General features: G+C 41.6%; 1 protein-coding gene across 2 annotated transcripts in view; it reads left to right on the top strand.

Moving 5' to 3' along the window:
• Positions 1 to 15,030, top strand: part of LOC125447609 (zinc finger SWIM domain-containing protein 4-like) — an 85,142-nt gene that overhangs the window by 45,444 nt on the left and 24,668 nt on the right. For both annotated transcript variants that reach the window (XM_048522165.2, XM_048522164.2), the window contains exons 4-6: positions 4,737 to 4,885; positions 6,287 to 6,437; positions 13,819 to 14,007. In XM_048522165.2, the coding sequence (XP_048378122.2) occupies positions 4,737 to 4,885; positions 6,287 to 6,437; positions 13,819 to 14,007 (489 nt within the window). The remainder of the gene's footprint in view (positions 1 to 4,736; positions 4,886 to 6,286; positions 6,438 to 13,818; positions 14,008 to 15,030) is intronic.

The raw sequence follows: 15,030 nt of genomic DNA, 5'->3' as shown, positions 1-15,030 counted from the left end.
GTGTTATGCTCGATCTTTGTAGAAATGCTCTTAGCTTTAAGTGGACTGTAGTTTGAGTTTCTTTTTGTCTGGTATGTGTGGTGTTCTATTTCACAAGCTAATTGGATTATATTGTCGTTCAGTTTTCAGTTGTATTTTCATTTTGGTGGTTAGTATGTGTTTAAGGATTCTATATCCTCTAGATGAGGATTTGTGTTGGGGTCTGAGACACTAACTTGTTGCTTTCAATTTTGTATGATTACCTAACCCCTCCATCCCAGGTATCAGCTGAATCTATCTGATGAGGACAAGTTGGGCAGGCTGGGCCCCTGTCCAGTAATGTTTAGCCGAATGAGTTGTGATCTCACTGAAATGTAATATCATGAGAGGAGTTGACAAAGGTGTTTATCTTGGAGTGACTAAAACTAGGAGGCACCATTTTAAAATAGTCTTCTATTTGAAGTCATACTTGACCTTTTTCTGGTTGTCGGGAATGTGGTGTTAAGGACAAAATCAGATCAACTGTGATCTTGACGAATGATGTTTGAGACTGAATGGCCTACTCCTGTGTGTGTGAGAGTGAGAGAGAGAGACAGAAAAAGGCTGCTTCAACTGACTAGTTTGTGCCAGTGATTTATGGTTTACTCTAGACTCCTTTCTTCTTTGTTCTTCTAAATCTCTTATTTGCATGCCCCTCCTCCCCTTAAACACATCTATATCTGGCAGTGAGTTCCATATTCTCACCACTGAGTAAACAAGTTTCTCTTGTGTTGTCCGTTGGATTTCATGATGACTGTCTTTATAATGACAGCCTCTAGTTATGCTGCTCTCCACAAACAAAAGCATCCCCTTCTGTTTTCGGCTTGAATTTAATTGGAATCGGGTGCTTCATGAAGCCAAATGTAGAAAACAGCTTTCTGCATTCTGCCATGAACAGGTCCTGAAGTGTACCCTTGCCGTTTTGTTAACTGTCTTGGCCCTCTGTTGGCCTGCTGTTGCATTTTTGGCCAGGATCATGATATGAGAAGTTGAGTCTGCCCACACTGTTTTTGGTAGGATTCTTGCCAAGCATGGGGGGAAACCATTTCCATAGTTTACATCTCCTCTTCATTTTAGCGTTCTCAGGCACCTCGTAAGTAGTACTCATTTTTTTAGGACAAAGATTTTTAATGAGGTTTTTCTTCCAAGACTGCTGCAACTTCAGTACCTGTGTATGCCTTGTTGAACACAACGTGTGCCTGGGATTGCAAACGTATTTAACGGGGAACTAACTAAGCAGATGAAGGTGAAAGAACAGAATCCCAACTTTTTAATTAAGTGGGTAGAAGTAGATCATGTAGAAGCATAACTGTCAGAATGGGCTTGAGGTCTGTGTTTTGTCCTAAGGGCACTATACAAGCTCTTCATGTACAGACGGATGTGGTTAGTTTAGAATGGCATCATGGTAGGCACAGACATGTTAGCATGAAGGACCTGATACTTTGCTGAACTGTGCTAACATAAATATCTAAAGATGGTTCTCTGAAGCAGCGTCAAACAAAATTGACTTGTGAAACTAAAACTGTATTGGTCTGCATTGAAGGATTGTAAAGAAGGAAAGAGATAGGCAGTGTGTTTTATGTTGGAACTCCAAAGCTTGGTACCCTAGCAGCTGAAGATGATGACAATCGATGGTGGAGCCATGAGAATTAAATGCAAGAGGTCAAGGTTGTATGGTGGAGAAGGTTACAAAAATGTGAAGGGATGACACCATGAAGGAACTCAAATCAGTTTTCAAATGTCAAAACTGAGTTGGTGAACCAGGAATCTAGTGTAATTTGGTGAGTGTGAGATGCTGGGTAAATGGAATTTGGTGCAAATTCAGATGCAAGCAGTGTCATATTTTCAAGAGCTCATGTTTGTGAAGGTAGAGTGTGAGACAGTTAATAGGAGAGAACTGGAGTCGTCCAGTCTAGAGTTGAGGGACAGTGGGAACTGCCGATGCTGGGGAATCTGAGATAACCAGGGTGTAGAGTTGGATGAGCACAGCAGGCCAAGCAGAGTCAGAGGAGCAGGAAAGCTGGGGTTTTGGGCCTAGACCCTTCTTCAAAAGACTGATGAAGGGCCTCGGTCCGAACATCAGCCTGCCTGCACCTCTGGTGCTGCTTGGCCTGCTGTGTTCATTCAGCTTCACAGTGTTATCTCAGTCCTCTGGTCCGTTAGGATTAAGGTGACTTGGACTTTACCTTTTTGCTATTGATTGTACTAGTATTAAAGTTGCACTTCCAAAAGTGTTGGAAAATGTCAGAAAGCATTTCACATGTGGAATTATTTTTGAAGTATCATGACTACATAGCTAAGTGTGCCAGCTGCTTTGGAGTGTAACATTTGGCAGTTAGATGAATAGTGTGTTTGTTTTCTGTGGTATTGGTTAAGGGAGGAATGTTGGCCAGACCACTGGGCAAACCTACCATCTCCTTTTGAGCATCCTCATGGGAATTGTAGCATCTACCTTTTTCATAAATCAGTTTTTAATGTCTCGTAAAGGATTGTAAATGCTTAGGGCAGATTCTAGAGATTTTGTTATCTGGCTTTTCACGTTTAAGACAACAAATTGGCCAGCACCTTTTGAACTACTAATTTGGGCAGCACTCCAATAGGTATTTGTTCCCAGTCCTGAAGGTGTGCTAGACATAAGTCGCATGTTGTTTATGACAAATAGCAGTGAATCTGCAGCAGGACTACAGAGCAGCGAGAGTATGTTTAAAACTCATCAAGTTTGTGTGCATTACATTTAACCTGATTGTATAGGAAGTTGAGGTTATATGGGACATTTTTTCCCCCTGGCAAAGCTGCTTATCATACAGTGATCAGAATGTACTGTTCAGAATGGCTGACTTGTCCTGGGGGCAGGTTCTGGGCAATAACAAGTCATGCTGATGTGTTAACCAGCTGAACGGATGGGCATTGCCAAGTCTGTTCAGGATGGGCATTGTCAAGTCTGTTCAGTAAACCTTTCTAGTAATTCCCAGCCAGATCAAAGCAGTTCCGTGTATACTTCTTGCAAAGGGACTTGATGTTACTATGTACTTGGGTGTCTTTTTTTACCAATTTGAGCAGAGTGGCTGATTTTGCTCTCTGCAATCGAAAAGGGCATTGTGATTGGGGTGTGCCTAACAAATCCTATTTTTGTTAGTCCATCTTGCTATTGTTTTTGCCCTGATGGATGTTCAAAGTGCTAAAATGTTGCTCTGAATACACTATGCAGCAGATGGTGAGTGAGTACAGGGTAGATAGAGTATCTGTTTTTGCAACAGGGAGTGCTGGGGAATGAGATCGATGATTCCATTTTATACCATATAAAATGTTTTGGCAATATGTTTTTTTGCACATTGTTTGCTTTTTGCCATCTGTTTTGCTGATTTGAGCAGAACTATAGCGAGCAGCCTACTTGTTAATGTAATATGATGTCTGACATTATTTCCACCCAAGCCAAAGATTGTGTTTGTTCTCAGTTGTAGGTACTGCTGTATCGTGATATACCCCATGTGACCATTCCTCATGTATAAGTCTGTACAGCAAGTGTCAGCAGAATGCTGTTCATTTTGTTTTTGTACATCTATTCTGTCTGGACAGTTGGTCTTTTGTGAAACCTGGTGACTATTGTCTCCTTCAACTGTTGCAGTCCTGGCATGTGTTTAGTTCCGCAGTGCTGTTAGGTTGGGAATAGCAAGACTTGGGCCTAGTAAGAAGGAGGAACAGCAATTACAGGTTGGAACATTGTCTGACTTGGAACTTCCCTTCAGGCTGCAGCCCTGGCTCTTCCATCTCGCAGAGGTTGTGATAGCAGTGAAGCAAAATCTTAATGATTTCCTGCACTGCTGCATGTTTATGTTTTAGAACTACACATCTGGCTCTGGTTGGAGAGATGGGCTGCTTTTACCCCGGCCACGTTTCTTGAATATTGCTGGATCTGCAACTCTGCAGACCCTCTCCCCACTCCTCTCTTCTCCTCTCCCCCCACCCCCTGTGCGGAGACTGTATATGTGACTGATTCAGTTAATTTTCTGGTCATTGCCTCTGATGCTTTGGATGTACCAGGACAATGGTTTGGCCACTTTTGGAGTACTACATTCAATTCTGGTCTCTCTGCTTTCAGAAAGATGTTGTGAAACTTGAAAGGGCACAGAAAACAATGACAAGGACGTTGCCAGGACTGGAGGGTTTGAGCTACAGGGAGAAGTTTAATAGGCTGGGGCTATTTTCCCTGGAACACTGGAGGCTGAGGGGCGACCTTTATAGAAGTATATAAAATGATGAGGGGCATGGATATGGTGAATAGCCAAGGTCTTTTTCCCAAGGTATGAGGGTCCAAAACTAGCACGCTTAGGTTTACGGTGAGAGCAGAAAGATTTAAAAGGGACCTGAGGGGCAACTTCTTGCAGAGAGTGGTGCGTGTGCGAAATGAGCTGCCAAAAGAAGTGGTGGAGGCTGGTACAATTACAACATTTAAAAGGCATCTGGATGGGTACATTTAGAGGGATATGGGTCAAACACTGGCAAATGGGACTAGATTAATTTGGGGTATCTAGTTGGCATGGATGAGTTGGACTCAAGGTTCGGTTTTCATGCTGTACACCCCTGACTCTACCTCACCTGTCTCCTGTGCTTTTGCATGTAATAGGATTCAAACCCACCCCAACACGTGTGCAATTGTTTTGCCAAAGCCAAGCTGCATTTTCTTTTTGTTTGAAAATTCTTTCCACATTGCATTACAGGTGCTCCTGACCCCACAGCAGGTGCGAGTATCGATGCTGAGAACTGTTGGCATCTGGATGAAGAGCAGGTACAGGAGCAAGTGAAAGTGCTGCTGTCAATCAGTGGATATTACGGAGCTAGTAAGCAGCTGCATTCCATGTTTGCGAAGGTGAGCATCCACAGAGAGGTTGACAAATTGAGATCCTATAATTGCAGAGGGTTCGTATCTGCTGCCATAAGAGATAAGGTCTGGAACTGGATGAACACAGACCGAGCAGGAAAGCTGACGTTTCTGAAGAAGGGGCTATTTCTGAAGAATTTCCATTTCTGAAGAGGGTCGAGACCCGAAATGTCAGCTTTCCTGCTCCTCTGCTGCCTGACCTGCTGTGTTCATCCGAGTCTACACCTTGTTATCTCTGCTTCTCCAGCATCTGCAATTTCTACTGTCTGTCATATCTGCTGCCTCTGCTTTAGGGAATATTCCATTGCCAATCTTCCCATGCATTTCTGAAAGTGGTATCTTTATTAAAAATATCTATTTCTTGCCGGACTGACTGTTCCCGGCACTTGAAGTTTTTCTGACAAAATGTCAATTATCTAAGTTTAAAGAACAAAAGAACAAAAAATTACAGCACAGGAACAGGCCCTTCAGCCCTCCAAGCCTGCGCCGATCCAGATCCTCTACCTAAACCTGTCACCAATTTTCCAAGGATCTGCATTTCCTCTGCTCCCTGCCCATTCATTTGTCTGTCTATATGCATCTTAAGTGATGCTATTGTGCCCACCTCTACCACCTCTGCTGGCAATGCATTCCAGGCACCCACCACTCTGTGTAAAGGGTTTGAGATATTCACCCGATCATTTGCTTTTATTGACCTTTAGCTTCAACTCGGTAGCTCCCACCAGACTTCACCCAGGCCATACACCAGTAATGGCAATAGTGAGGGATGAGAAGTTGTTGAAAGGAGGAGAATCGGAAGGCAAGTTACTTATCTGCTTCTTGAATACAAATGTCCACAAATAGATGTGTGATTTGTTATGCTTCCACTGGCACCACCACTTTGACTCCATGCAATTGTCTGTAAAAGGAAATAAAATGTTCTCTGGTACAGTTCCACAGACCACCTCTCGTCTCTGGCCATTTTATCATCAGTGACACAAAAAACAGTCTCAAACAGTGAATGACAGGCTGTCAGTCTGATACAATCCTTGCCGATTATCCAAAAACACTCTTGGAAATTGCTGGAAGGAAGGATTCCACCACCCCCACCCCCAATCCTGAAAGACTTCTAACCCTTCACCGATGAGGCTAATTGTAATGCCCCCCTACTTTGCTGATGAGATCATCCAGTTTAACCAGCTGGAGAAACAACCTGAGGACCCTTTCCCAGCTCCATACTAGTCAGCTTAAGGTGCTGCATACATGTCTAATTCACTCCATGGCGATGTATTATTTCAATGGCAATTGTTTAATTGTCACTGCTTATTATTGGGATTATGGCGGAATATGATTTTTTAGCCTCGCTTTTAAATTAATGCAGTTTCAGCAATTTCTATCTTTGCTTGACAGGTGCGGGAGATGCTCAGGATGCGGGACTCCAATGGGGCTCGTATGCTGACTCTAATGACGGAGCAGTTTATGGAAGACCCACGGCTCTCTCTCTGGAGGCAACAGGGCACAGGAATGACTGATAAATGTCGGGAGCTGTGGGATGAGTTAGGTAACGGCTGCTGTTTATCACACTAAACCTATGTTGTCAGACAGCCCATTTTTGCTTATCATCTGAGGTTGGTCCCTATAAGCCTCACTTTGTTTTTGGTTCATTTTTGTTATCGATGTCTACCTGAGATCACTTCTATGTTTTTGGATTGACTGAACTAAACTGGAATTATCTTGTATATATTATGTTCGTACAGTTCATAAACTTTGGACATTCATTCGGTAAAGTTTGTTTCTTTTTGACTCAGCCTCCTCAGTGTGTCGGACAAATGTGCACTAACTGAAATAAAAGTGGGAAATACTGGGACTGGTCAAGCAGGTGGTGGGATTAAATGGAGAGTGGTCTCTGCTGCTGCCTTTTGGCTTTGACTGAAGCAGAGCAAGGGTTGGCAGCAGCTTGCTCTTGGGAGCTGTGGCAGTTAAGTGGTTAATGAGGCTGGAGGCCTCCAGTTTAGTCTAATTTTCAGATTTTGTTGCAGCAGTTTGGGTAAATTGGATGGGAAGTGGCTATGGATTTGTACGGCATGTGTGGAAATGCAAAATTCTATATTTGCCATTTGAGACCCTTTCCTAAATGTAAGTCACTTCAGTAGGTCTCCGTCAGTGACTTTTCACAAGACTGATTCCCAATGTATCAGTTTTGTGCTCCCAGTTGATTCCTTTTAGAGACGTGGAGGTATACAGCACAGAAACAGGCCCCAAACTCCTCCATACCAACAAGGTTTCCTAAATGGAATTGGCCCCATTTGCCTGCGTTTGCCACTTATCCCTCCTAAGCCTTTCCTATCATGTTTTGTTTTCCATATGATCGAACAGAAGAAAATTTTTGTCTGAGAAGTACTGTGGCATGTCAGGATTTGTTTGATAGCATGGTTCAAACTCCTAACCTGTTCCATCTAGAAGGATAAGGGCAGCAGATGCATGGGCACACCACCGGCAAGTTTCCCTCCAAGCTACACACAATCTTCATTGCTGGATCAGAAAGCTGTAGTTCCCTGCCTAACAGCATTATAGGTGTAGCTACACCCCAAGGGTTGCAGCGGTTCAAGAAGGTTGCTTGTCATCCCTTTGAGGTTAATTAGGGGCCGGCAGTAAGTGCTGTCCTATCTGATGATGCCCACGGTCCATGAATGAATGAAGAAAGTAAAATCAGTGGACTTTTATTGTTTAATATCTCATGCAAAGTCTAATTTAATGTAAAAATAACACCGTACACATTAAATGTGCTTCATGGCCAGTGAACATTTACAGAAGTGTCCTCAATCTAGTGCAGGGCCCAGAATTCCATGCTTCTGGAAAGAAATTTGGCTTTTTTTATTGACGTGAATAGTTAGTTCAGAAGACACAGCAATGCTATGAAAACGAATTTCTCCAAGTCTTAAGTGGGAGGCTGCTTAATTAGAAAGCATGCTGCCTTGTTCTAGATTCCCCAGTGAGATGAAGCCTCTTTCCAGCATCAAGCCTGTCAAGCCCCCATCATGTATTTCAATAAGATTGCCTCTTTATTAATTGGAGTTCAGAAAAATAATGCTCAACCTTTTACTTGTATGACAACCCATTCATCTATAGCATCAACCAAGTGGACCTTCTCTGAATTGCTTCCAATGGAAATGTACTTCTCTTTAAGAAAGATCAAAACTATTTTTGATCCAGCTCCTTCTGTACCCTGCGTGGCTGTCAGGATTTCCAATGCACTTCATTCCCCTTGCAATAACAACTAAAACAATACTGCCTTCAGAATGAATTCTGTACTCGCATCTTAAATTCTTGTGACATGTGTACGTGGGTGCCTATATTCGTCAACTGCAGTTTTCTGCGTTGTGATTGTTAAATAATCTTTTCTGTTCTTTGAGTGCCAGAGTTGACAACCTCACATTCACACTTAAGCTCAACCTGCCCATTTTCTCTCCACTCTGTCAACCTGCCTATATCCTTTTGCTGACTGTCCGTGTCCTCCTTGTGATATCATCAAATTTGGCAACATTACCTTGTTCCTTCATTGAAGTCTTAAATGATGTAAATTTTAAATAATGGAGGCCCCAGTTGCGATCACTGCAGCATGTCTAGTTAGTTTGTCAACTTGCAAATGATCATTTGTCTCTACTTTTCCTGTTCTCTAGTCATGCCAACATATCACAGGCAGCACCATGAGCTCTTATCCTGTGCGATAAAATATTTTATGTGGAACCTTAACTAATGCTTTTTGGAAATCCAAATTCCTTACAACCTTGGGGCTTCCCCATTTACCCTCTTTCACATCACCTCAAAGAACTCAATTAATTTGTCAGATACTGTTCTAATATTCTAATGTTTTCTAAATATTTTGTAACCTCTTTACTTGGTTTGTAATGATTTCCCATTCTACCAGATGTTGCGTGACCTGAGCTATAGTTTCCTGCTTTCTGTACCCCTAACATATTTGAATAATGTTATTTTTGTGGTTTTCAACTCAGCTCATGTTTTCAGCATGTAGGGAATTTTTGAAAGAAACTGCGATAGCTGTTACATCCGAATCCCCTAACATGCAGGCTGTCAGGTGTAGGGGAGCAGTATTGGGATGTTTAGTGTTACTCTTGCTCACATTGAAGATGTTGACAATTGCCGTAAGTTGGGAATCAAGTTCCCATTGCCTAGATTCTGGACCCACTAACTGCAGAAGCAGATTCTTAAATTTATTTTCAGAAGATTAATTTCTGATTTGCACTAAAGAATATAGACTATGAATAATGGTTGGAGCTGGACGTTTGTACAGACATGATGGGCCAAATGTTCATTTCTTTTTGCAACAACATGCTTTAATATTCTTTTGGTATTCGCAAGTGCACTAGGTCTGTTTTGTTTACATGCCAAGCTCCCTCTGCATTGCACCAAGAACATGGCTAAATACCAACCTTGAAAGAGCATTTGCTGTACCAGTGTGAGATTTTCCACTCTCAACAGAGCGTTTTTGTCATTTTGATCAACTTTCATTTAGTGTCATTTTGTGCCAGATCATTTATACTGCGTGCCATCTTTACAAACAATGTTGCTTGATTTTCATTTCATGTGGCCGTCAGCTTCTCAGATAAAGACAATTGTCATGGTTGGAATTGTGAACGTGTGTAGGGAAACAGTAATGTCTGTGTTGCAAACCTTTCTATGCGCATAATGCGAAAGCTGATATTTACAGATCGTTGGGTTCTACTCTGTTGAGACCTGTTGTGTGTGCGATAGTCTAGCTCACTGCTCTGGGTTATTTTCAAATTTAGATCCTCCACGTTTTCTAAGAAAACCCTTAGTGTAACCAATTTTGAACCTGCAACGTCAGTCATTTCACTGGTCATCTGATGAACAGAATTGATCTACAGTTTAATTTTTTTCTATCTTTGTAGTCAAAGCTGTGAAGGAATCAGGCCCTTTTTGATCACTGGGGCAACCTGTGAAATAAACTAGTTCCGGTCTAGTGTTACCTGCGATCTGGGCATCACTGGCGTGTAGACTGATTCGCTATTGAAACAACTTGATTGAGATCATGAGTCTACTAACAAGGAACAAGAGTAGATCACTTGCTCTTAAGACAGCTGTACAATTCATTAATATGCCATAGTGTGTGGAGCTGGAGAATCACAGCACACCGGGCAGCATCAGAGGAGTAGTAGAGTTGACATTTCGGGCCTAAACCCTTCGCGATGTCAGATCTTGGCTGATCTGACTTTAACTTCCATTTTACGTTTCTGCATTCCCCTGGTAATCCTTCATCCTCTTGGTTTTCAAGAATCTCCAAACCGCTATCTTTTTTAACAAACAAAAAATTAAGATTCTGCATGCGCAATCCCTTTTTGGGGAGGGGAATTCAAAAGGCACATGGCCACCCTCAAATGTTTTCTCGTCTGTGTGGGCTAACCCCCCTCCCCCAAAAAAATCTCTGGTTTTGCACTGACCCCTAGCTGTAGATCGTGCCAAAAGATGAAAGGAGCAGCCATTCTCCGTCCTTTAGGTAAAGTTCTCCTAGGATCATTTATGTTTTCAATTAAATCAACTCTGACTCTCATTAATGTCAGAGGATATAGGCCCAGCCTGTCTAGTCGTTCCTCCATAAAACAATCCACTCATTCCAGGTGTTAGTCTACTTAACCTTCTCTGAACTGCATCCAGGGCATAACAATCCCTCTGTAAATATGATGACCAGTACTGTATGGTATTCCAGATGCAGTCTTGCCAATACCTTGTATAACTGAAGCATAAACCCTCTCTTGCATTTAGTTCCCCTGTCAATAAAACATAGTATTCTATTAGATTTCATGATCACTTGCTGTACCGGCATCCTTAATCTTTTGTGATTCAGGCACTAAGGCACCCAGATCTCCCTGCACCTGAGTTCTACAACCGTTCACTATTTAAATAATAATCTGCCTTATACTCTTTTTGTGAAAATTTTACATTTTACTCTTTCCCTCATTGTGGTCTATTTGCCAGATCTTTGTCTACTCGCTTAATCAAATTTCTTTTTAGGCTCCTTCTGTCATCTTCACAACTCCCTTTCCTATCAGTCTTTAATCATCAGTAAATTTAGCTGCCGTACCTTTGGTTCCTTTGTCTAAGTCATTATATAAATTGAGGAGTTGTGGCCCTTGTGGGGCACTCTCTGAATGTACTGCCAGCTTGAAAAATTATTCCTACTTATTCCTATTCTCGGCTACCTGTTAACCAGCCAGTTTTCTGTCTCTGCCGATGTTACCCCCTAATGAGTGAGCTTTTATTTTCTGCTATTAGGAAAAAAAATTGGAGTACTTGAAATTCAGGGGAAATATATTTCCGTTGGGGTTTCATATACTGTAAATTATGCTGTCTCCTGGCTGATTTGACCTGTGTATTTTTGGTGACAGTGATGAAGACTTGACAGAAGAATCAGATTTGAGGTGAGCACACAAGCTGCCCCCTCATGGGCTCAAAGTTGTTTAAATGATTGGATCCCACATTCTTCTGTCCCATTGGAACTTAAGCAGCTGCAGTGAGACCACAGAAGCAGGGAGTCTGTACTACGATTATCCTCATCACTCCAGAGTTTGGAGGGAGTGGAAAATATTTAGTTCCAGTTCCCACTGCTGATTGTCAGTCTAGTTGGTGCCCAGAGGTTGATTGTAAATTTGATCCATTTGACTTACCTGTCAAATAGACAGCTACAAGTCACATCCGAGACATACCAAGGTTTTGTGGTGTGGGAGAGGTGACCTAAAATCTCTGGGCCTTTTATGTAAAGTGCTCTGGCCATATTTTTGTTAGATTTGTACCACAGAAATTGATTAAACTTCACTTGTTGGATCACTTTATTTCACTTATTATTGAGAGGAGCGTTGCACCCATTTCTTTTTTAAATATCTGCTGGCACTTGCATTGTATTGGAGGATGTGTGTAGGGTATTCAATAGGCATTAGGCAGATGTATCTGTACTGCTGTACCTCTAAATCCTGTTCATACTACATATCAAAATGTCTGCCTTCTGCTTGCCAACTCTGTCCTAAGAATGCAGGAGGTTGGGAAAAGAGACGTTTTAACTCCCTGTCTAGTGCTTCATTACTTTAGGTTTCCGTGTTTTGGAGCATATATTTTTGTTAGCAAAAGAGTTGCTTTGTAACTGCAGCCAGTTTGAATTCCTTTTTGACCTGGCACATAATGTACTTTGCATACTTGCTGAGAAATTCTTTCTCCTCTGTTCTGTTTTGCTGAAGTTAAACAGCCACAGCCTGTCTTTACTGTGGTTAGGCCATTGGGTGCAGGAAAAGTAAAAGTAATCCTTTCTGTGGTAGATGCAGCAACCAAGCTAAATAGTTTAAAAAACATGTGGTGAATCCTCACGGATTCTCCTGTGGTGATAATTTTGTTTTAATAAGTGTGTTGATGGCACACTTAGCATTATTCCTGAAAAAAGAAGTTTGTTGAATGTTTTGGGAAGATTCTCAAGATTTAGCAATGTAAAGGGAAAATAACATCTAATATTGTTTGATTAGAGCTGCTTGACTTCTTTAGATAATGTTGCTTTGGAAAATGCACCAGTTAATGATGACTGACTACTAACTACCAAGCTGTATTTAAATTTTAAACAAGGCAACTTGGCTCTGAACCATTTTTTTGGGAAATCGGAGCCTAGATTGTGTTCAGAAAAGTCAGCAATATGCTTTCGTGGCACTTTTTTTTTCCCCCACCTACAGATGTCCTTGTCTGTAAGATGAAGAATAAAGTCCATGTTCAGTGGGCTTTGTGTAACCACATCTGAATGTAGTTTGAATCAATTTTTCAAGATGGTGCATGTTATGAAATGGCTGTACAATTAATATTGCATTCATGTGTTTATTTTTTATGCAGGCTGTGTGAAATTGTGCGCCCTGCTGCTGCCTCCTTGCAGCAGGAATGTAGTGTCATATTCAGGCACTTGGTACTAGAATTGATGAGTGAACTGAGGCAGTTGGGTCTAAGTTGAGGTCGAATGATGGGATGGTTGTTGACATTTGGTGCCTCAAATGACAAGTGGGTTACCACTCATACGACATTGCGCAAGTGGTATTCACGAATTGTTCCAATAATTGATCTTTTTGAAACGAGGTTTGAGGTGTTATTACATTGAGAGTTGAAAAAGCAAATTTAAGCAGTAATGCAGAAGGAAACAGTAAACATTGGAAACAAAAATTACAAATGCTGGAACTACTTAGCAGATCAGGTCTACAAAGAGGGTGAAACAAAGTCAGAGTTTTCCATTGATAGCCTTTGATCAAAACTGGAAGATAAAGATCAAAACTAGCTTTGATTTTATACCAGCAATCTGAATTGACACAGAAATCCAGCTGAAAGTTAACACTGGTACAGTCTCTTAGTTTTTAAAACCAATTTTATCTCCCAATGTCACTGGAAAGCTAGTGTTTGTGAGTCAGTTTAGTACTGTAACGTAATTAAAATACCGGCTGTGGTATTCTCAAATTGCCACAGCCATCGTGTCTCTGCAGAATCCTGCTAAACGAGTGTTACGGACAAGTGATGTTAGGAAGATAACTGACGCCATGTACCAGTCATGCGGCAAATACTAGTTGCTCAATGTGCCATCTCATCAGTTCAAAACTCTTGACATGTCTAAGACCTGATTTTTTTATTACCCTTTCAAAGTGCATGCCATGTGAAAGTGTATTTGTGGTTACTGATTTACAGCCTAGTTGTTGCTTTGAATTTCCCTTTGATGTCGCAAACAGCTGAGGAAACCAGCCGGCTAAGCTTTTTTCCCGAGGCCACAGACCTCTTCCCCCAAGGCTTGTATGCTGTACCCACCCCATTGTTTATATGGCAACACTGAAGTGGCTTAGATTTATTTTTGGTCACAATTTGCTTTAATCACCAGCCTCTCCCTTTTCCCTCAGGTGCTCTCTGGGTGTGTGTGGTACTGAACCCTCACTGTAAGCAGGAGGAGAAAGCTGGCTGGCTAGAGCTACTCAGGAAGTGGAACAACATGGATGTCTGCCCGCAAGAAGATGGTAACTATGGCAACCATGTCAACGAAACCCCTAGTATCACTGCTGGTATACAACACAACTCAAATCGAAACCAAGGTATTTAGCTTGTTGTTCTGTTGGAACTTTCCAAAAAACAACACAACTGCAGCAACAAATATATTTGTCATAGTTTCCTACCCTGTCCATGCTAATATAGATCTTGTAGCCATGTGAAATGGAAAGAGTGTTGTTTCAGTATTATGAATGACAAATATTTTCAAACTAGCACCACGACTACAGCCACCTTTCCGTCTTGTATGTCCTTTTCCAAAATATTTTTGCAGGGTGTTGTGGAGGTGAGTTCCTGGTTGTTTAGTTGTGGCCAAGTTACAGTGGAAAGATAATAAATATCTCTCCATGCCCTCTGCCCAGTGATCGTTCTTGGTGTTAAACAACTTACTTGAATGAGGATGAGGGGTCATCTCTTCCACTTGAGCTGGATGACCCCACATCCTGCCTAAGAAAGATTTTGTAATCCATTAGGAGGAAGAGCCTTTCAGGCCCTCCTGCTGCATCCCCTTTTATCCCCGGTTGGAATGTCCTTACCTTTACTTTCTATTAGTTGGATTAATTTGTTGGTTAGTTATCTTTTTTTGATTGTTGAAGACGTTACATCTGGACTGAAGGTGAGGTGAAGTATTGCCCTGAATGGAGTGCCTTTTCTTCCAGTACTAAACCTCAAATCTGTCTATATTTTCCACAAAGTACTGATTGAGTTTGTTTAAAATGCTCAAGGCAAGCTTACAAGGTGGCCAATCGAGGTGATTCCATCTTATAGGTTTCCCTGCAGTCAACTAACCTTTCACAACTTGGCACATTATTTTGATGCAGTAACGGAAACCCACTAAATTGGAATTTGAGTTTATCTACCACACCCATGTTGTATATAAAACTTAGTTGAGCTGGCGTCCCTCGCATTAGTTAATAGTTTATTCTCAGCTTCACTGATACCCCAGTAGCCTAATGGGACACGGGGGTGCATTTGTAATGTTTTGAAATGCTAAGTTAAAGCCTCTGAAGTCAAATATGTAGTGACTCCTGAAGTATAACATGCAGTTTTTGAGTGACTAATACATCTGC

This window comes from Stegostoma tigrinum, chromosome 35, assembly GCF_030684315.1.
Source record: "Stegostoma tigrinum isolate sSteTig4 chromosome 35, sSteTig4.hap1, whole genome shotgun sequence".
Lineage (NCBI taxonomy): Eukaryota > Metazoa > Chordata > Chondrichthyes > Orectolobiformes > Stegostomatidae > Stegostoma > Stegostoma tigrinum.
Note: the sequence above shows the minus strand (reverse complement) of the source record. Positions and strands in the feature narration are given on the sequence as shown.